A 22,373-nucleotide genomic window follows, 5' to 3' on the forward strand; every position below is an offset into this window, starting at 1 on the left:
CACGGAAACGTCACATTTCAACCCGAAAACAGGAACAAAACGGGGGTGAAAATATTGCCTCGGCTTCTCGACCTGCTCGCTCGAGGATCTCGCCATTGAGATGTGCCCCCACCTGGCGGGAACTCTGCAATTTCCTGCCCAGGAACCCAGACCTCGCTACACGCCAGTGCACAAAACCCCACCAGACTCTTACTGTGGTGCATTGAAAGCGGTTAATATGACAAGCTAAATGTAAATTCAGATTGTCCGGGGGCGAGGCGTGGTCCTGGTCCTGCTTGCAGCCTATGGGGCTCTCTGTAATGAGGGAAGCGTGCAAATGCAATCTGGGTCAATTCATCTGCAAAGAACCAGCCCAGAGTAAAATGGGGGCGTGAGTTGTGGGAGCAGCCTGGTTTCTCTCTCCCTGTATTTGGTTGTTGTGCGCTGGAATTCTGGCGTCTCGGATACACTGCAACCTTCCAGCAAGGATATTCAAGTGTTGTTTCTAACTCTTTCTCTGTAGGCCATGATCGTATAGAATCAGGGTTGAAGCCTGCTCACATTTAGACCAGGGGGCCATGCGGGCATTGGAGCCACACTGGACTGACACCGGTTTAACTGGGGTCAGCATCTTGTCTCTAGGAGTGACAAACTGGAACCAGGGAGAACACGGTGTGTGTGAAAATGAAGGGATCATAGTTTGGTGATCCAAGTGGCCAGGGGGAAGCTGAGGCAGAGAAGCCTTTTCTGTGTGGCTGTACAGATGCCAACGCGGCGGTGGAGTGAGGCTGGGCGTACCGTAGTAAAAGGAGTCCTGCTAAACCATAAGGGGGAAAAGCAACCCCCATGGGTAGGTGGGTGGGAGGGGGCCCGTGTTACAAGTTTGCACTGGACCCTGAAAAAATTATGCTTGGGTCCTGGCCCAAGGGCCCCGTACTGGGCCAGATGCTGACCTCAGAGGCGCTCGTGCAGTCAGCAGGGTATAACTGAGGGTCTGAATCTGGCCGCTCCCATCGACAAACCTGTCCGGGCACAGCACCAAATCCAGCCCCCCCTGGCATCAGGTGCAGCTGCTGTCGATTTCAGGGCACATGCACCCAAAAACATGTCCATGGCTAGGCCTGGCAGAGGCAGTGTGGGCTAGTGGGTAGGGCGCTGGCCTGGGATGCTGGAAACCTGCCGTCTATTCCTGCTGCTGGCCCCTGGGGCCCTTTCTGTGACTTGTTTTCCTTTTCCTCCCCCCCTCTGTCTGTTTAGAGTTCTTTGGGGCCGGGTCGGCCTGCCTGTGGGCATATGTCCAGCGCCTAGCCCCACGGGGCACTGAGCTCAGCTGGGGCCTGCTGTAACACAAATCACAGTGTGTGCCCAGCGGTGTGGGCGTATCTCTTGGCTGGGGGGGTGAAGGGGTGTGTGGACACTGGGATGAAAGAACTTGACATTGGGGTGTTTGGTGGCATTTCCACCCGCCAGGAACTCACCCGGTACCTCACTGGCCCCAGAGTGGCCTCCTCCCGATCGCTTTGCAATTCAAACCAAGGTGCCAGAGAGGCTGGGAGAGGGCAGCAGGAGAGCCCAGGATCCGGCCGTGCTTCCCCTGAAGGAGGAAGGACTGTGAGATGGACCCCCCCGCCTGAGGAATGAGCTCCCCCGGGAGGCGCTTCCATTGTCTCGCTCAGAGGAATATCGTCCAACAGATGCGTTTTCTACTGCGTGAAACTGAGGGCCAGGAACTTCTGGGTTCTAATCCCACCTCCCGGCCTGAACCCCTCTGCCTCAGTTTCCCCATCTGCCAAATAGAAAACAGTGCTTCTTTCCCCCGGTCGGCACATCGCGAGCCTCCCCTTCACGGCTAAGACACAAAGAAACGACTGGCCGACTCTGTTTGCAGTCGCAAAGGCGGAGCTGGAGAACAGTAGCAATTTGGGGCTGGAAGAGACCTCAAGAGGTCATTTGGTCTAGGGGTGAGTATATTCCTAGACCATCCCTAACACGGATAAAGGTACACAGCGACCCCCACCTTCCCCACCCAGAGGCCTAGACTCACCCGCCTGCTGGCTGGGCGCATGCGAACCAGACCTGTCCAGGCGCTGTAGACGGCTGGGGGCAATGAACAGCGGGGTATAAATGCAGGAAGAGCCAGGCCTGCCTGCAGCGTTTGGCTCTGGCGGGAGCCCCTCCCTCGGCAGGTCAGACACGAAGGAATTAAAAGCAGGGAGCCGGTCGGAGGCGGGGCGAGGGCCATCGAAATGATTAATATTGCGCAGTAGTTATGGTGGCCCGTTCATCGCTCCGCAGGCCGGGGTGACCGCTGTGGGCTGCTCTCCTGAGCTACACAGGCCAGACCTCCCGGGCTCGATTCCCGGTTGAATGCGAGCACCTCTTTTAGAAAAACATCCAGTCTTAAGGCTGAATCCAGAGCCGAGGGGGGGCGGGCGGGGGGCTAACAGCTGAGCAAAGGAAAAGGAGGGCGAGGCAGAGAGCGCAGGAAGAACAGCAGCGATCCAGGCCACATCTAGGCTATGGGGCTCCGTAGGGGCGGCGCGACAGAGCCGGTGTGACACCAGCAGCACCCTGCAGTGTAGACGCAGCCTGCGCTAACGGAAGGGGGTTTTCCCGTCGCTGTAGGAACTCCAGATCCGTGAGGACGGCTGGTCGGGGGGAGCATTCTCCAGTCAAGCTGGGGCGCTCAGGAAGGTGGATTTGTCACACCCTGAGCCCCGGACCTACGTCGCCCTAACTTGCCCGTGGAGACCAGGCCCCCGTCACCCGCCTCCCTCCGCCAGCACCAGCCGAACAGAAAGTTGTTGAGTGAATTAGTGCAATTGCCCTGCAGGGGAATCTTGCTTCCTGCTCTTTCAACCCCGGCCGGGCCGTCAGGTAGATCAAAGGCTGCTGCTACTGTCCGTCTAGCAGGATGTATGTCCTCGGGTCCCAGCTGGGGAGACCTCCCTTTGGTGTGTGAGGAAAGCAGGCAAAAGACAGGCAGCTGCCGTCAGCCTGCCCCCCACCCCCAAGCGCACGCAGGCATGGCCCTGCGTCCTGCCTGCTCTAGCATGCTGGTGAAGGTCTTCTGCAGCCCGTCTGCCAGTGCTGGCCCAGGGCAAAGCGTCTTCATCTGCACCCCACTGGTTCAACCCCAGCTGCAGCGGGGCCGGGCACCGGTGTTGGCTAAACCTGGCCAGGCCAGGTCTGGACACGGTCGGGAGGGGTGGGGGGGTGCACTGCCTTTGGAGGCCAGGGCATTGACGCGGCCAGCGGAGACGGTAGAGGAGGCTGGGGAACCGTGCAGCCCGCGGCGCTCGTGGGAGGGGATGCAATGCTCCTACCCAGGGGCATCATGAACCAGCATCTAGACATTAGGTGGGGTGGGGGTGGGGGTAGGCGACAGGACGGGCTGTTTTCCTGGGGCCGTGTCTGCATTTCTCCAGCCTTCCCGCGTGCTAGGCCCTCGCCCTGCTGCAGGAACCCCCGGGGAGCGGGGCAAGGAGGGAGGCCAGCTCCCACGAGCCGTGCTTCTGGGGGAAATATCTTCACACCAGGGGGTGGCTGGGTCGGGGCGCTCAGCTGGCCCTGTGCAATCCCTGCACGCCCCTGCCAGTAACGCCCGGGACCTGCCGTCCTGGAGCTTCCCCTCCAGTGACACTCCCCCGGGCTTCCCCTCTGGCACCGGCCGAGGCCCCGGACCCTGGCTCGTCGCAGCCGGAGCCTCCTCTGCGGTGACAGGCCGGGGCTCCAGACACACACACTCCTCTGCTCCAGGACCACCCAGCCGCAGTGGAATCCGCTCCCGTGATACGCAGCAGGACACGCCCTGCGAGCGCCTGGAAACCCTCTGGGTACGCTCGGCTCCAACAACGCCAGGGAGTGCCCCCCTCCCCCCTTCGGTACAGGCCTCCCCTTCTCCAACAGCCCCCCGAGTTCTGGCTCCAGGAACGCCTGCAAATATGCAGGACTCAGAGGGAGGCAGTACCCCGATCCTGTATGTGGCACAACCGGTCCTGCCCCCCCCACCCCAGAAACAACCCTACCCAACCCCTTCTCATTGCCCCTGCTGCCCCACTCAGATCCCCAGCCCTCTTGCCCTCCCGCTCTGGGTCTCCCATGTATGTATCTAGAGCGCCTGAGTTTCTCTTGCGTGCCTGCTGGAGCCCTGATGGCTTGGATTATGTCTCCTACTGTCCTACCAATACAGTACTTTGCCTTTGAAGGGGGCTTTTCAAATGGGGAGAACCATTATTATCCCCATATTACAGGTGGGGAAACTGAGGCAGGGACTCTCCTGAGCAGGGGGCTCAGTTACCTTAAACCGGGCAGCACAAAGCACAGGGCAAATCCGGAGTGAAATGACCACGCAGCAGTGGGACGGGGGAGAAAAAGAGGCTGAGTAGTACAGTGTCGTCAATGATCTGACACGACGGGTGTTACTAATGATCACAGTTGCGCTGGCAGGCCACTGCTGGGATCAGGGCCCCTTTGCGCAGGGTGCTGTACATACACATAGTGGGAGAAAGTCCCTATCCCGAGCAGCTTACAGGTTAAGGAAGCGAGGCAGAGGAAGGGACAGAGGCACAGAGACGGGAAGCGACCACGGGATAATTTGCTGTCCAAACAGAAATGGATGAGTGCAGACAGACATGGGGTCAATGGCAGAGTTCAGTGCATTGGAGGGCCATATCCTCAGCCGGTGTATATCGCCAGAATGCCACTGAAGTCAATCACCCCTGGTAGCTGCAATTGAAGCAACCAGAATCACCTGTTCAGTGTTGCCAACCAAACCTGTTAACAGAGGTGCCGACTCTCATGGTTTTGTCATGATAGTTATTTTTTCCTTAAAGCCCCAGCTCCTGGAGTCAAGTGGATACGTGATGATTTCAGCCTTCATTCTTAAAGAAAAGGTAAGTTTCGCGCCCGCGTGGCTGTGGGGCTAGCTTCAAAATATGACCCTGGTGCACCCTAAAGACTCAAAAAACAGACGGCAGATAAAATGAACACTGAATCTATTGTATTTTTTACAAGGTCTTGAGATTTCAAAGCCAATCTCACGATTTTCGGGGCGTCTGACTCCTGGTGGTTTAACATTTGGGAAGCCCGGCGGGAGGAAAGGGGCTCTGCAGAAACGCCAGCGCCAAGTTAGCAAGTTCTCCAGGCGGAGAAGGGTCAAGTCAACGAGGGAAGAGAAGAGATGCTGGCAAATTGAACGCCGTGGCGGGAACTCTTTGAAGCGGAGGGGTGTGTGTGTGCGCCCCTTTTGCAAACGCCGCCCAGGGACAGTCATCAGAGGAGGGCGGCCCTTTGATTTCAGCATGAGGAGAGGAAACTCGCACCTCATTCCCCTAAGGGCCCTTTGTTGCCATCCTCGCCCTGACGTGGTCTTGATCTTTGCGGCCTGGTTGTAAAGATGTGGATTGCAGGCTCCGGCTGTGGCCCCCCTGCCGGCCCTTTGGAGATGGAAATGCAGACAAGGCTTTTCCGGGGCTGGGGGAGGCAGAGGAGGGAAGAACAAGAGATGGTGCAGACCTGTTCGCTCCAACCCTTGGGGCCATTTCGCGTTCCTTCCTTTCGCTGCCCTCTCCAGTGCTGTAAATAACCCACTTCCCTTGGGTAATCAAGGGCAGACCCACACAGGTCTTGAGGCTCCTACATTAGGAATTGAGCCTTATTCCTTTAGGGGACCCAGACTTTTCCTGGACTAATTTCATCCGATGGTGCCAAGATATGAACGGGTCTAATTAGCTCCTCGCCCTCGTGCACCTGTCAAATCACCTGTCTGCATCCCCTTCGCTTTCCTTTCCGGGCTCCAGTGTTTCCCACTGACCCGCTCTGTGTGGGACATTGGGCAAGCCACTTCCCCCACCCCCACCGGCGTGCCTCAGTTTCCCTTAATCAAGCAGCTTCCAATCTACAGATTGCTACCTGATTGCTACGCATTAGGGATCTGAATAACCACAAGCAGTGTTTGACCAATTTGTACACATGGATTAGAACTGCCATTTGAATTATGGGCGCAGTGGGAGGCCCCCTGCCAAGGTCCCCTCACGCTAGGCTCTGTATATACAGAAAGTGAGAGATGGTTCGTGGCCCATAGAACTCACAATCTTAAGACACATAGGGCCTGTTCTGTGAGGGCTTGAGCAGCTGAAGCTCCCGGTGACTTCAATAGGCGCAGCAAGACCACCACATCAGTAAGCTTCAGGCCTTTAGCTCTGTTAATCTTTCCTCACCCTCAAGTAATCTCTTCAGCCCCTTAATCATGTGTGCTGAGCTTCTCTGAGTTTCTTCCAATGCATCAGCTACTCTCTGGTAAGCCAAAGCACTTCAAGTTGCTCGTGGTTTAAGCCTCACAAAACCTCGCCCTGTGAGGAAGGTTAAGACTCATATCTCCATTTTGCAGATGGGGAAATTGAGGCACGGAGGCTTAGTGGCTTTTCCCAGGTGTCACAACCTAACCCAGGCATCCCAGCTCCCAGTCCCCCTGCTCTACCCACTAGATAATATTCCCTCCCGTTCTAAATATAGTCCCAGAAGTGCTGACTATCATCTGCTTGGACATTTCCTCTGTGCATGTAAACCAAAATCACATTGGCTTTGGGTTTTTTTTCTACCTTATCACATTGCAAACTCTTAGCCAGCGATCACTGCTAGGTCTCTTTCAGCATTACTAATTGCCAAGGGGAAGAGGGAAAAGTCCCAGGACTGGTGGTATCTTTGGAATGCAAAAACGATCCATGAAGCATCATGCTTCAGGGCAGGAGATGAGCACCAGCAGGTGTCAGGAAGGAATTACACCTCTGACCCTTACAGCATTGCTCTATTGCATAGGTCAGTATGGTGGTGCTGGCACAGAAGCGTTAGGTATCAGTATCTACCACAGACTAGGATACACTGGAGGTGGGCTGCTCTGCTGTGGGAATCCCATGTTCCAGAGTGAGATTCAAGCTGCCTAAATATTGTCAAGACCACGTCATGGCCAAGTTGCTTAGCCTGGCTGTGCCTCAGTTTCCCCATCGGCACCTGCCTCTAACAGCGCCCTGCTCTTTGTTCATTATTATTTGCCAGGTGCTTCGAGAGCCTCAGATGAAAGAGCAAAATGTTAAGAACAAACTGTTGGGGTGGAGTGAACGCAATGAAACCCTGATTTTTTTTTAAAATCTCCCGAATCGATCTTTCATTTTATCCTACCACCCATCAGTAGCATCTGGGCCCCTGACTCATAAAAACCTATAGCAATAGCAAATTACCTAGGGGATTTCATGGAGTCTCTGCCACTTCACTTTGTTTGGGATCAAAACGCTGCTTGGGACAAGGGGTTGTTAGTTTGTTTGTGTTAGATTCTATTTCTCTCTCTCTTGGTCATTGTTGATTGGAGACCCAGGGCTGAAAGGGGGCTTCGGAGTTTGGATTTAACCCCTCACTGTTTGTTATTGATGGCCAGGAATCGGATAGCTTCACGCCTTCTCCCGTGTTGCTTCTTATCCCCCTTACTGTTTCCTTGCACTCCCCCATCGGTTGGTCTGTCTCGCCCTGTCATCTCTTGTCTTACACATAGATCAGCGTTCTTCATTGCAAGGCCTGGGAGCCAGTGACGACTCCCATCGCCCCTAAGTGCGGGTCCCTGACTAATAGTTTATATTCCAATTTTATTTTATTTTTACCACTAGAATATGTGCAGAGTCTCTCAAAGTCCGCCTTCTTTACACGTCACATTGACCGCATGGTACGATGTGCGCCGATAAGTGCATCAAAGTACACCCGTTGTATAATAACCGGAATATGGCCATAGCACCCAGTGTGTTAATCTCGTAGTCGATGTGGCTCTCACACTGGAGGTTTTTTGCCAAAGTTGCCCCTGCTTGAAAAAGAGTGCAGATCACTGACCTAGATTGTAGGCGCTTTGCGGCAGAGACTGTCTTTGTGTTGTGTGTTTATAAAGCACCTAGTGCAGTAGGATCCTGGGCCATGATCCATGACCAGATACTACACATGATGAAGCTGGGATCTGAATCCAGAGCCAAAGTTTGAAAGCGTTTGGATCCAAGTCGATGGCTCTGGGGCATTTCTACTATTGATGTCATCGAGTTAACTGTTACAACCACACGTGATGTCATATCACACTCAGGCTTTAGATAAGTCATTGGGAACAGCTCACCCTTTGTTTGCGCCTGTCCAACAGTGCGATGGAAACACTTATGGGAAATAAAGTGGGTAAGGGAACTGGGATGGTTCAGGGCTTGGAACCTTTCTCCACTGGGTTGCTGGGGTGTGATTTCAAATATGAAACTGCAGAACCCCTAACTGTGGCATGTAACCTTTCACTTAAATCAGCCCCTGTGCCAGACGGCTGGTGGATAGCTAATGTGATGCTGATTTTTAAAAAAGGCTCCAGAGGTGATCCTGGGAATTAGTGTGCTAAACCTAATTTCAGTACCAGGCAACTTGGTTTAACTATAGTAAAGAACAGAATTATCAGAGACATAGATGAACGTGATTTGTTGGGGAAGAATCAACATGGTTTTTCTACAGGAAAATCATGCCTCACTAATCTATTAGAATTCTCTAACGGGGGTCAACAAACACGTGGGCAAGGGTGATCCAGTGGATATAGTGTACTTGGACTTTCAAAAAGCCTTTGACAAGGTCCTTAACCAAAGGCTATTAGCAAAGTAGGCAGTCATGGGATTAGAGGGAAGATTCTCTCCTGAATCAGTAACTGGTTAAAAGTCAGGAAATGGGGGTGGGAATAAATGGTCAGTTTTCACAGTGGAGAATGGTAAATAGCGGGGTCCCCCAGAGGTCTGTACTGGGACCAGTGCTGTTCAGCATATTCAGAAATGATCTGGAAAAGGGGTAAACAGTGAGGTGGCAAGGTTTGCAGCTAATACAAAATTAATCAAGATAGTGAAGTCCAAAGCAGACTGTGAAGAGTTACAAAGGGATCTCACAAAACTGGATGATGGGGCAATAGAATGGCAGATGACATTTAATGTTGATAAATGCAAAGCAGTGCACATTGGAAAACATCATCCCAACTACACATATAAAAAGATGGAGTCTAAATTAGCTGTTACCATTCAAGAAGGCCATCTTGGAGTCACTGTGGCTAGTTCTCTGAAAATAATCCCCTCAATGTACAGTGGCAGTCAAAAAAGCCAACAGAATGTTAGGCACCATTGAGGAAAGAGGTAAATAATAAGACAGAAAATATCATGATGCCACTGTATAAGGTCATGGTACACCCACATCTTGAATAATGCATGCAGATCTGGGCTGCTCCATCTCAAAAAGCACATATTAGAATTGGAAAAGGTACAGAGAAGGGCAACAAAAATTATTAGGGGTATGGAACAGCTTCCATATGAGGAGAGATGAAAAAACCTGGGACTGTTCATCTTGGAAACAAAGCAATTAAGGTGGGATATGATAGGGGTCTATAAAATCATGAATGGTGTGAAGAAAGTGAATAAGGACGTGTTATTTATCCCTTCATGTAACAAAAGAACCAGGGGTCACATGACGAAATGAATAGGCAGCAGGCTTAAAACAAACAGAAGGCAGTATTTCTTCACACAATGCACAGTCAACTTGTGGAACTCCTTGCCAGGGGATGTTGTGAAGGCCAAACTACCACTGGCTTCAAAAAAGAACTAGATAAGTTCACGGAAGCTAGGTCCATGGATGGCTGTTAGCCAAGATGGTCAGGGACCCAACCCCATGCTCTGGATGTCCCTAAACCTCTGAGTGCCAGATGCTGGAACTGAACAAGGGATGGATCACTTGATAATTGTCCTGTTCTGTTCGTTCCCTCTGAAGCACCTGGCCACTGTCGGAGGACAGGAGAGTGGGCCAGATGGCCCACTGGCCAGTACGGCCGTACTTATGAGAATTCCACCTCAGACCACCCAAAGCTGTGACATCTGATAGCTGTTCGGGGACATAAGTGGAATGAGTTTGGCAGGTCTCTGGCATATTCCCACTGGACAGTCTCCACATCAGTTAAACCACTAGCCCCACAATTGACAGGCTTAACTGAGTGACCAAGTACTGGAGGGACCAAGGAAGAGCAATGGCGGGAGAGGAAGAATGGTCCAGGGGTTAGGGCACCAGCTTATGTTCTAAGAGACCCCTGTTCAAGTCTGTACGCTGCCACAATCTCCGTGCGTGACCTTGGGCAAGTTCCTTAGCCTCTCGACACAGATTTCAATGAGAACTAGGCACCTACCGACCTGTGAGGATCTGGACCTGCGCTCCCATCTGTAAAATGGGGATAAACACCTTAACTCTGGCCCGGTGGGGGAAGGGGGACTGTACTCATACCTAGATGGATGTGAAAAGGAGAGTAAGCTCCTGCTAGCTCAGAGTTGGGGCTGCCTGCACCACAGCTTCCTGTGCTGTTCCTTTCCTCTGAATAAATAGATGTCATCAGTGTCCAGGGCTGTGCTCCCCACCTCACAGGGTATCTGTAGCTGGTGATGGGAGAGTAGAACCACTGGAATCTCAGTCTGACATCTCCAGCAGTGTCATTAGAACACCGGGATTTGGAAAAAAAAAAGATGCTGATGCTAACTGAAAGAGTCGACAAGAGCAACTCAATTAAAGGTGGGAGAAACCCAGGCAGATCAGCTGCATCTTTAGCAGAAAAGCCACCGTTTTACCCCACTCCATCGCCTGCTGGAGTATCGGCTCCTGGGGCTTTGCTTTCTGCCCTTGGTCTGGACTTCCCCTACGCCAGTGTCTGAACTAGCCTGGGAGAAAGCTGAGTAGTACTTGAAGGCCCCCCCGGGGCTAGGTGCTGTCTACACACATCACAAGGGGCAGTCTCTGCTCTAGAGAGCTTACTGTCCAAGACAGATCAAGTGCATGAGATGAAGTGACTGGCACAAGGTCAGTGTCAGACGTGGACCCCCGTCTCTCCGGGCTCCCAGCCCACTGCCCTCTGGACTGGGCCCGGCTGCCTCTCTTCAGGTCGTGCCACGACGGTCAGAAATGACCGAAGTCCTTTGATCAAAACCAAAAGAGAATGACAATCACATGGGGAGGGGGAGAGATGGGGAACCAGGCGAGAGGGCCCAGGGTCCCCCAGCGACCTGCCCCCCATGACAGGGTTGGACAGTGATGGCAAACAGACTCGGCGGATCTGATGGGGAGGTCTTGCGCTCCATGCAGGCAAACGCAATGAGCCCATCGCTATGCTAGGGAGATGGTAGCGTGGTCCAGTGGGTCGGGCACTGGACGGGGAATTCCTGCCCTGTACTATGTGTTATTACAGCATCCAACATAGCCGGGGCCCAGCCTCAGCTGGAGCATCTCGGCGCTAACTTCATATCACGAACAAGAGTAGCGTCTCCGCTGGTGTCAGGGGCTGACACAGGCTGGTGCAATTCAGCCCCGGGGTGGGCTACACGCGGCAGTCGGCACCCAGGCCGGTTGCTATGTAGCCCGGTGCCAGCGCTCTCTTTCCCTGATAGGTCGGCGATTCGTTCCACGGGGCAACCTTTGCCAAGCGCCTGGTGCTTCGGAAGTATTCCGGCTTGGAGTAGCACTTTAGAGCAGAGTTTCTCAACTTTCTTGATGCCAGGGACCAGCTTGTTGCCTTCCTAACCTGTGCCAGGGGATCTCAGGGACCAGGGCCGGTCTTCGGATCCGTAGCGGACAAACTGCTTTAGAGTGCAACACAGGGCTGCTTTTATTTGGTCACGGCAGGCTTCCATGTCCTCACCAAGCAAACCATGGGCATCGATGGATAATCTTCCTGGGCATTGAAAAACTGTAGATGGCATGTGCGTGTGTGTGTGTGGAAGGAAGTGCTTATGTGCAGTTGTATGCCTCTGGGGTGTGTGTGTGTGTGTGTAACACACATACACAAATCTAGGGGAATCCAAAGTTTGGGAGATTTAGGCTGGGAGAAGAGGAGCTGGTCCTGGCCTCCTTTCCCAGGGCAAGACCAGTGAAGACAGGAGGGGACTTGTTACACAACAAAGGCGGGCGGGGCTCGGGTCTGGGGGTGGCGTTCTGCTCCAGAAATTGGGGAGCTGTCACTCCCCACCAGACTCTCTGGCAAGATTTAGGACCCCTTCTTGCTCCGGCCAGTCCCAGAGCAGAAACCTGCCCCCCCGTCCTGCGTTGTAGCCAATCCAAGGGCTGAAACCCGCCCCCACCCCCGTGTAACTTTTAAAAATGTGTGATCCTCCCCCCCCCCCCCGGCCCTGCGGCTGCCTCCCCTCCCCTCCCCTCCCCTCCCCTCTTTCGTGTCTGCATGGGAAAGAGCGGAGCCAGAGGCGGGGAGGTGGAGGAGGCGGCAGGCACAAGTCCTGGGAGGGGAGAAGGGGTAGGGCCAGGAGACTCCCATCACCCCCGCTCTCCTGACACACACACACACACACACACACAGGCATTTCCAGCTGCCGCGCCGGCGAGCCAAGACAACTCCCCCCACTTCCAGTCCTGCGAGGAGACTCGGTCGGTTCCCCCCGGAGGCTCGGACCTTGGGTCTCCCCGACCCGCGGGCAGGGCGAGGGGCTCCGCGTCTGCCCCCGAAACTCGCCCTGGACTGAATCCCTCGGCTTCGTCCCCGCTCCGCCTCCGGGCCGGGCTCCGGGGCCGGGGCCTGCAGCATTTTTGGAGGAGGGGGCGGGGGGGGGGGGCTAGATTCACCCCCACCCCCACTGCACGCTCCCCGGACTGCTCCAGGCGGGGCTGCCCTGAAGTTTTGCATCCGCCCCCGAAGCACAGAGCGGCGGGATCAGAGGACGAGCCTTGCACTGGGTCCTGCCTTGCACAAGGGCCGGGCGGGACAGACAGACAGACAGACCGCCGGACGGACGGACAGACCGCCGGCCGGGCGCAGGGCCGCTGCAGGATCCGCGCGCAGAGAAGCCGAAGATGAAAGTGACCAGGGCGCCCCTGTGTCTCCTGCTGCTCTGGCAGCTCCTCCCCGGGCAGGTGAGTGATCCCCCCACCCCCCCCAGCACCCACAACCCGGGCCGGGCCCTGCGTTATCTGGTGTCTTGCAAGTACCAGAGCGGGGGGGCAGGCGATCCCGACACGGCTTGGATTTAGCAGCCCCTTGACCTGCCCTGGAATTCAGCCCCCCCCCTTGCACACGCACCCCGTGTGCAAGGCAAGCGTGTGTGAACGTGCAAGGAAAAGGCGGGGCGGGAGTCTGGCCTGTCTCTCGGTCGGTCCGGCTCGAGCGGGCGCAGCTCCTGAGTTTTGCACGGGCTCCTGCCGCTTTGCAAGGCTGGGGAAGTGTCGCTGGGCTTTAGTTTGTCTTCAAAGCGCGGCCCCCCCGCTCCGTTATGTGTTGGGAGCCAAGAGAAGGGGTCGGGCGCTAACCCCCCTGCAAAAGGAGGCTCTGATTTCTGCTGTCACTTGCCTCTGTGCCCCGCAGTCTGGGGACTGGCCCTGGGGTGGGGGGGACGCGGGACGCGAACCAGGCAGCTTCTCTCTGGCACAGACTTAGCAGAGACCGACCCAAGCGCTGGCTCGCCTCGGGGGCCTGGTTCCGCTTTGCACAGCGGCAGGCAGCCCAGCGGGGCGAGATCCCGGGGCCGATTCTTCCTGCAGCGTCCTAATGTGAACAGCTGCCGCGAGCCAGAGCCGGATCCAGCCCCGTGTGTGGGAGAGGAGGGGAACGCGCCTCCTTCATTCCTTCCAGTGCCTTTCCTGGCAGGGGTAACGTGGACCACATTTCCCAGGTCTGGCATTAACGTTTTTGTGCAGCCCGGCTCTGTAATTATGCGGTCAGCCCCTTGAAAAGCTGCGTGTCTCCTCCAGGAGGTCACCAGCAGTGCCTGGCTCCGGTTTTCTATCCGGATCAGCTGTGACTCGGGGAGAGTTTTCTTTTCAGTGGGGAGGGGGCATAAAATCAATAAAATAAAGGCTGGAGTGACTGGGGTGGAATTGCTCCTGGGAGGAGTGAGTGTGAAGAGGGGCCCAGGGTTTTCTTGAGACTCTTCTCTGGAGAAGCCGGCTGGGGAAATGGGGCTGGTTTTGTTTCCAGACCGGTGCTGGGGCTGCTTTGGGAAGGAATGCTTTGAGAAACTTTGGGGAAACTCCGCAGAAGCACATCTCTGTTCTGCTGCCGAGGCTGGGGGAGATTGTGGGGCGGGGGGTGTTAGTTGGGTCCTTACGCTGTTCATGGGAGAGACAAATACTGGGCCAGATCCCTGGACTTAGCCGAGGGATGAATTCAGCCTGTTCATTTTACCAGCAGGTAGTGAGAGAGTTTTCATTAAATGCAGATCTAATCTATCTGTCTGTCCTGCCCGGCCCTTTCTTTCTTTCTTTCTTTCAATCCTCTCTCCCTCAATTCTCTGACCTGCCTTATGCAAAAGGCACACGGGAGATCTCACTGATTCCTTCTGGCCTTAAAAACCTGTTGGCCAAATTCTGCGCTGGTGTAAATGCTGCCTTGGCTTCGATGCCAGTTTGCCTGTTGACCCCAGCAGAGACCTAGACCCTGCCACTCAAGCTCCCGTTAGAGGCATGGAAAGACCCCCCCTCCCTCCCGAAGATTTGAATGGGAATTTTGGATCAGGCCCATGAAAGCACCGGGGAGCTGCATGCACAGATAAGACACCAGGCTTGTCCTGGGGACCTTACAGGCTAGGGCCCTGTCCGGCAGGGAGATGCGGGCCCTCTCGGGCCCCTGGTCTCAGCAGAACTCTGGTATCTCTCGGCTGGTGTTCCCCGCTTGTCTCTGACCTCCAGGAAACCCAGTTTGATGCTCACGGGACAGCCTCCAGCCCAGTGGGGTGAGCTCAGAGGTTCTGCTAATAACCACACACACGGCTCACCTGCAGTACACCAAGGGAGTTTTGTTACCGCTCCTCTGGGGTCTCTCCCTTAATGAGGGGTTTTGTGGCCGGAGGTGGGGTCAGGACTCGCTGTTCAGCTTATCCAAGGCGGGGTGCAGGCAGGGGGGGCTTTGTAAGAGCCCTCTGGTTGGAATGAGGTGGGCACAGGCATAACTCACCACGCAGAGGGCGGGAGCGCGCCCCTGCATGGCTTACACCCGGGCAGCCTGGCCACAGAGAGGTAGGGCCGGGGCTGCCTCGGCAGGAGGCCCCCTTGACTTGCACAAGGCCCTCGATACACAGCTCCCACCGCTGGAAACAGCTGGCAGCATCCTGCGCAAAAGGCTAGTGCAACAGGTAACATACACAGACACACACGCTCTTCGTTACTGTCACCAGGGGGTGCCCGCTTTGTTGCTTCTATAGGCCCAATGCACACCCCAGGGGACCTCGAGTCCTTCCATTCCCCCCGTCCCACCCCACTGGGCTCGCTGTATGTCACCCTCCCATCCCCCTCTGTTTCAGGGACTCCCTGTGATTCCCCCATGCCAGGGGCTGTGTGTGCCCTCTTCCCCCATAGCAGGGTCGCCCCATTCTCCCTGAGCCCCAGCAGAGGACAGAGCCCCGTTGTGCTAGGTGCTGTACGGATGGAGTGAGTGACAGGCCCCACCTCAAAAAGCACATGCTGCTAATCCAGTTTATTCCCCTCCCCCAGCAAAGGATGGACCCAGACTCCAGCCAGCTGGCCGGCAGCAAACGGAGGTGGTGGACTCAGGGCACTTCTGATGTGAGCAGAGGACTTGGAAATCTGGCCCTGATTGTGAGGGCTGAGCCCTGCGGGTTTTGTTTTTTGTTGGCAATGCAGCTCATAGAACAGATGTGCTGAAATTCCTGCTGAGCACTCCCGGGCTGACTGTGCACACACCGACACCCACCGACACCCACACACACACAGTCTGAACTCCGTCACCGCCACGCGGGACAAACACAACCGCCTCGCACACAGAGCCTGGCGCGAAAACACCCCTATGACACCGACTGAGGGTGTGCGCGCACATACACACACACACACACACACTGTGCACGTACACACGAGCACAAAGACACACTGAGGTTGTTTTCAAGCTCCCAACAAAACGTCTCCTTTTCAGGGAAGATAATGATTTCCTGCCGCAGGCGAGAGGGCTAGCCACCCCCGCCCCCTCCGTCCGCACTTGTAAAAGCTTTGCTGCCCCATATAAAGGGTATATTTTCTTCTTCTTTGGCCTGTAATTTTTTTTTCGGCGGGTAAACGAAACTCGATCCGTGCAGTAGCCTGTAATTTGCCGGCGTTTAATCCTAATGTGATTGCCTAGGGTGAGCGTGTCAGCATGCACACCACACACGCATGTGCATACCTGCTCACCCCCCCACTCCCCCCCGCGCACACCGTCACATGCACAGGCACAGCTGACAACCCCAGCCCACACTCACGTTTTTACTCCAGAACCGGAATCCTTTATTGCAGGGATTGACATTTGCCTATTTATGGAATCCAGGGTCCCCGGGAAGCACGGCTTGGCCTCTATCCTAAAATGGAATCCACCCAGAAACGTTTACAGCACCAGACTGGGTCAGACCCGAGGTCCGTATTCCAATGTCATGTCTCTGGCAGGGGCCAGCGCCAGCCGGTTCAGGGAAAGGAGTAAGAACCTCCCGGGACTGTAGCAGATGTAGGATAATCCGCCCCCCCCCTCCACCCCTGAGAGCTCCTGATCTTTAATAGTTATAGCCCTGAAGCTGGAGGGATCCCAGAGAAGATCTGGCCTGGTGCAGAAATGAACTGACGGGAAAGACTCCCCTGAATTCCCATTGGTTTCACTGACCTTTGGATCAGGCCCAATGTGTCCAGTTTGGCTGAGCGGCCGGAGACCTGCCAGCTGGCTCGCGACGTTTCAAGGCTGTAAATCCCACGGAGAGAGGCGGTTTTTGTGGCGAGTATAGGACGCGGGGGTGCAATGGGATGAATGTAAGGCCAAGTCTTAGGTAACGCTTGCTGACAATGAGTGCGATTAGATTTCCCAGGGGAAGTGATGCAAGCCTGATTAACGGGGATGTTTTTTAAATGGGACGGCACGGCTGTGAGCACAGGAGCAGCAGCCTCGGCGTTCGAATGGTTCTCTCTCGGCCCTCTCTGCTGCTGTGGTTCTAACCGGCCGCTTCCATCCCGGTACCGACATTGAAATGAAGCTGGGGCGGGGGGAAGGCGGTAGCGTGGCATTTTGTACTGTCCGGACTGGAAACCCCAAAGCAGGAGAGATTAGACTGGGTTAGGCCCGGTATGAATAATGCATTACGTTCCTACAGCGCCTTTCATGCGATGTACGCACAGCGCTCCTGGAATGCAGCCACCTCTGGGGTGCAGGGCAAAGAGCATGCGCTAGCTGAGGGAAACCTTTGCTATGATGGAAGGAGCCCTGCTCTGGTTAATATCCCTGCAGAGCTGGGGAATGTTTCCCTCCCAGTAAATGCCATGGAGCTCTCTTGAAGGCTTATTTCTGTTTATGCAGGGCTCTGCACAGTGGGGTATTGATCCTCGCTTGGGCCTTTGACAGCTGCTGTAATATAATAATCAACCTCAGGAGGATGAGTTGATGAGGCCAGTGGATTCGAGAGAGAGTGGATCGGCCGGTCACCGGCTGGTTGGAAAGCAGCCTGGCTTTCTAGACTCAAAGGGAGAGGCGTGCTCTGCTTTGAATCCCTCCGTTTTAAACAGTCCCGGGCTGGGTTCAAATTAATCGATATTAATGCGTCGCCCTTTTGCTGTGAAAGTGAATGTATGCCTCCCAGCCCGCCCTGGGAGGCTGCTGGAAAGTGCTCTTCCCACTGCGCCTGTGGGGAAACCGAGGCACAGAATTTTTGAGCGGACCGAGGTGGTAGCAGATGCCTGTGGCGGAGCCTGGAATAGAAGTCAGGTATTCTGAGGTTAGCCCCCAGACAGTACTGCCAGGAAAGAACACCCCATGGCTTGGCTGGGATGATTGAGGTGGGGTCGGTCCTGCTTTGAGCAGGGGGTTGGACTAGATGACCTCCTGGGGTCCCTTCCAGCCCTAATCTGCTATGCTTCTATGAGCTAGCTCTCCAGCTGTTTCATCCTGTGGGCGGCATAGTGTGTGGTTGTTTATTACAGTGGTGGCTAGCAGGCCTCCCAGGCCCTAGCCCAGTGCTCTAGCTACTGGACAGCTTTGTCTCCCATGAGCCAGCCTTGCCCTCCCCGCCCCCCTACTTCCGAAGTCCTCTCCTACTGCTTGGTTCTGCAGCTGTTTCCTTCTCCTTCCATTCTCCTTGTCTACACCAGGCCCTTTTGCTCCCCATTTCCCACTGCTGCTCCCACCAGTTCAGCTCCACCCAGGGTAGCAACAGTAGGAAATACGGGAGACATGGAAAGGGCCGGACGGTTGTGGCTAGGTTATCCGCTTGTTACCGCTTATGCTAGTGATGTGTGAGGGCTGGTGTGCAGACCGGCTCAGATCCGGTTTGGATCGGGATCGGGTTCTGAAACTTCCCCCAAATCTTGGGGCTGTTCAGATCCATCCAGACTGTGGGTTTCCCTTCGGGCTGTTGGTCCATCGCTCCGTGTCAGGCGTAGTATACACCACTTTCAGAGGCGTTAATACAGTGTCCGTTATTTATCGAAGGGTCAGGAAGCGACGACGTTAACTGAGTGTGTTGTGCGCCTTCCCCCTGATTCTGGTCACCCACATCAGGATCCACAGCCCTTTGCAGAAATCAAGTCAGCTCTGGCATTAGAAAATAGAAAATTTGGCAGGCGGTGTTAACGCTCTGCCCTGGTACCCCCTGCTTCCCAGCAGGAGGGTCTGCGTGTCTCCTTTTCGGAGGGTACGGCTTTGTCTTTAGACATAATCAATGGGGCCGCGCTCGCCTTTTGAGTCTCCGGAGTGTTTTTCATGCCAAACTGGGTGTGTTTGGCAATTGGCGACAATGTGAGTCAAGAGGAACTAGGCAAGAGGGTCACGGGGCCTGGCTCTGCCACTGATGTGCTATTTGGCCCTGGGCAAGTCACCGTCCCTTCCACCCTCTGTCTATCTAGTTTATTTAGCCTGTAAACTCCTGGGAGCAGGGTACGGACAAGACAGCCCGCAGCACAAGGGCCCCCCCCAGTGTGGGGTGAGGTCTCCAAGCATTGCCGGTAAGAATAAGCAGTAAACATGCGCTTGGTATTGATGGCCTCCCAGCTTCGTTCTTCCCAGGACACCCCAGACCTGCAACTCCGAGGGGAGTGTTAATTGCTTTTAAGCAGCGAAAAATAAGAGAGGGCTTGGAGTCAATACCAACCGCCTGTGAAAAAGCCTGCCCCCTCTCCCCACAGGTCTGTCCCGTTCGGTGCAGGCTTTCAGTCTGCCAAGGCTTCATGTATACGTACGTGGTCAGCGGAGCTATGTCAGCGAGGGGTGTGAAAAAACACCTCCCCTGGCCGTAGGGCGACCAGAAAGCAAGTGTGGAAAATCAGGATTTGGGGGAGTAATAGGGTCCTGCCTAATAACGCCCCTAATATCGGGAGATCCGGTCACCCTACCTGACCGCCAGAACTGTGCCGGCTTCACGTCCAGCCTAGACGCAGCTGTGTGGACGGAAGAGCGCTTCCATCGGCGTAGCTAACCTCACGTGGGGAGAGGATGGTCCTGCGCCCCCTTCTGTCGGCGTGGGCTGTGTCTACACGACAGGGCGATGACCGGCGCAGCGGTGCGGGGGCAGATGCCAGCGCGTCAACGCGCCTTGAGGATAAGCTCCGTGGCTGTCACCTGTCATGGGCGGGTCGTGTTCTCTCGTCCTCTCCTCACAGGAAGACTGGATTGTGAGTTCACTGGGGAGCGCGCCGTTCAGACAGGCCACGGAGGAAGAGCGGGGGCTGCTGGGAAGGCAGCACCCCGTTGGGTGCAAATCGAGTGGGGGTGGGGTGCCGTCCTGTTTAACAGGTTGGGCGGGATTGACCGGGGTGGGTGGGGGATCTGCTCATGGAAGAACCTTACAACAAGCTGGATGTGACTAGCAGGGGTGGGGTGGGGGGCTGCTATTTATGGAGCAGGCGTGTGTGAATAGCTGAGGGGTGCTTACCCGGCTCTGCCTGGGTGTGAGCAGTGGAGCAGGCAAGGAACCAGTTGGGTGTGAGACCCCCCAACCTTGTAATTGGTTGGGTGGGAACAGCAAATACCTGAGTGATTCTGCCGGGGGAGGGGGGGGTCCCTTCCTTTTTCCAGTCGAACCCTACTTGTTACAGGGTTGTTGCACTGCTAGAAGCTTTCCCCCTGCACTAGTCACACCCCTGCCAATCACACCTCACTAGGGCCTGCAAGGAATAAAAGAGCCACGTGGAAGGGGGGGACAGTGTGTGTGTGGGGGGGAGATGCGCAGCATGCGTGCGTGGAGAGCGGGAGCACGCGCGTGGGAACGCGCGGCGCGTACACGGGCCGTCGGGAACACGCAGTGCGTGCAGAGATCAGGAGCACTCGGTGCATGCGTGCATGGAGATTAGGAACAACAGTGACAATTCTCACAATTTCTTTTCCACCTGCTAAATAAATGTTCTCCCCCGCCCCATCCCCATGTAGATCTCAAAGGGTTTTATATATTCAAATGTAGGCGCTGATCTGTGTCCAAATCAAGGGCCAGATCCTCAGCTGGTGTCAACCAGCCCAAATCCCGTGGTGCTGCGCCCGTCTACACCAGCCGACGTTATGGCCCATTGTTTTCGGATTTCAAAATTTGGAAGTGAGAATTGGATGAGAAATCTTTTTTATGTGAGAGGGCCCGTTTTTGCTTGGAGATGGGGCTGATGTGAAATGAACAGATCCGCTGGAATTTTTCACAGGGCGGTTTCCTCCGGATCTTGACCATCTTGCCCTTAATCGCAACAATATGAGGAAATTCTCCAGTGCTGAGCTTTGCCGAGTTCATGGGGAATAGCACAGTCTAGCTTTTTTGCACAGCCCCTTCTGATCTCACTTAGGCAAACATTTACTTAACTTGAAGCACATGAGGAGGTTTGAAGTCAGTGGGACTGTAACAGGGCCACACGGAGGTTTTTAGGGGCACAGGGCAAAATCTGAAACTGACCCCGACTTCCCAAAAAAAAAAACCCCAACCCAGAGTGCAAAAATAGGAGAGGCCCAGAAGGTGGGGGGGGGGGGGGGAAGCAAGCCCCCCTTTGATTCATTCTGCGAAGGCGGCTTTGGCTCCCCATTCAGGGCATTGTCGCACTCACTCAGGTTGGACCCAGCCGCCTCTCCGTCATGATGGAAGGGCAACTGGGTCCGCTGGAACCCTGGGCACCAGGTTGCAATGTCACGGTTTGGGGGCCCCCTCAACTGGGGGGGGAGGGCTTGCCCCTGCCTTTTGGGCCACGCTGAGGAAGTGGAGCCTGTGCAGAAATGGTTGGCAGGACTGGAGTCTTAGCCAGGATCCGAAATCCAAGCTGCGTCTCTTTGACGCTGAAGGCCGGATTTTCCAAGGGGCTTTGGGGTAGATGTGTCAAGTGCTCCGCTCCCACGGCCAGGGTCCGCTGTTCATCAGTGCACAAGCCGTCCTATGCCCAGTTCTCTGTAAAGCCAGCCGAGGCAGGAGGTTCTGGAATGGGCCCCCCCCCAGAGGAGGTGTGGGGCAAACACCCTCGCAAGTTTGGAGCTTGATACATTTCTGAGCGGGATGATATGATGGGGGGCCAGGAGGGGCCTGGACTCACTAACCCAGCAGGCCCCTTCCAGTCCTACGTTCCAGTGAAAACCGGTCCCTTGCTTTCCGGTCACAGCTAGAAAAACCAAGCAGACAAGGCCCCAATGTAAGAAGAAAAGTAACTCGGCGGGGAGATTCTCCCTCGGCTGCTTTATCCATCCCGGAGAAGCAAAGAACAAAAAAGGGATAAGCCCAGCCTTGGGAAACAAAGCCCTGCGAAAGTGCCAAGTGTTAGTAATGATTGATATAATTCCCACCTTACATGAATGCTTGTTTGGGGGAGAAACTCTGCCCTCCTTGAGCAAGCAGTTGCTGAAGGGGTTAACTCACCAAACGAGACAACCCCTGGCTTTCTGCTATTCTAGTTATTGCAAGTCCTCTTTGTTTTTAACACTTTTCCTCAGGTCAGGAAAAGCGGCTGGGGTGTACAAAAAAATTACAAGTGCTGCCTCTTTAAGAGAGATGTGAGCAGTTGGGGGGGGAGCATAGTGGTGGTGGGGGGCCTTTGGCTTTAAAGTGACAGTGTTAAGGTCACAAAGGAGCCGAATCCTCTGCTGGTGTAAATGGTCATAACTCCATTGACTTCAGTGCAGCTGGGCTGGTTTACATCCACTGCAGATCCGGCCCGAGGAGTTTAAAGCCCAGGTCTCGCATCTCTTGAAAGCCTGCTCTGTTTGGCACATGTCCTGCTGATCGGCCCCATCTGTTCAGGTTTGCAGCCTGTTGCAGAAGGTTGCGTTACCCAGGGGGTTGGCGTGAAAGACGAAGGATCCCATGGACTCTAATCCCAGCCGGGATCTCCAGCCTGAGTCACTTGATTTCCTTGTGCCCCAGCCAGTCCAGCTAGAAAACTGAGTCCAACCTAAAAGCAGG

General features: G+C 55.1%; 1 protein-coding gene across 1 annotated transcript in view; it reads left to right on the forward strand.

Annotated features, from left to right (window-relative positions):
• The first annotated feature begins 12,635 nt into the window (after nucleotides 1–12,635).
• The window catches only part of LOC137141534 (tumor necrosis factor receptor superfamily member 16-like), a 36,522-nt gene continuing 26,784 nt past the window's right edge, over nucleotides 12,636–22,373 (forward strand). The window contains exon 1 of the mRNA XM_067530434.1: nucleotides 12,636–12,915. Within this exon, the coding sequence (XP_067386535.1) occupies nucleotides 12,856–12,915 (60 nt within the window). The 5' untranslated portion in view covers nucleotides 12,636–12,855. The remainder of the gene's footprint in view (nucleotides 12,916–22,373) is intronic.

Source organism: Emydura macquarii, unplaced genomic scaffold (genome assembly GCF_026122565.2).
Source record: "Emydura macquarii macquarii isolate MOO-44397 ecotype Brisbane River unplaced genomic scaffold, CSIRO-AGI_Emac_v2 contig_3080, whole genome shotgun sequence".
Taxonomy (NCBI): Eukaryota; Metazoa; Chordata; order Testudines; family Chelidae; genus Emydura; species Emydura macquarii.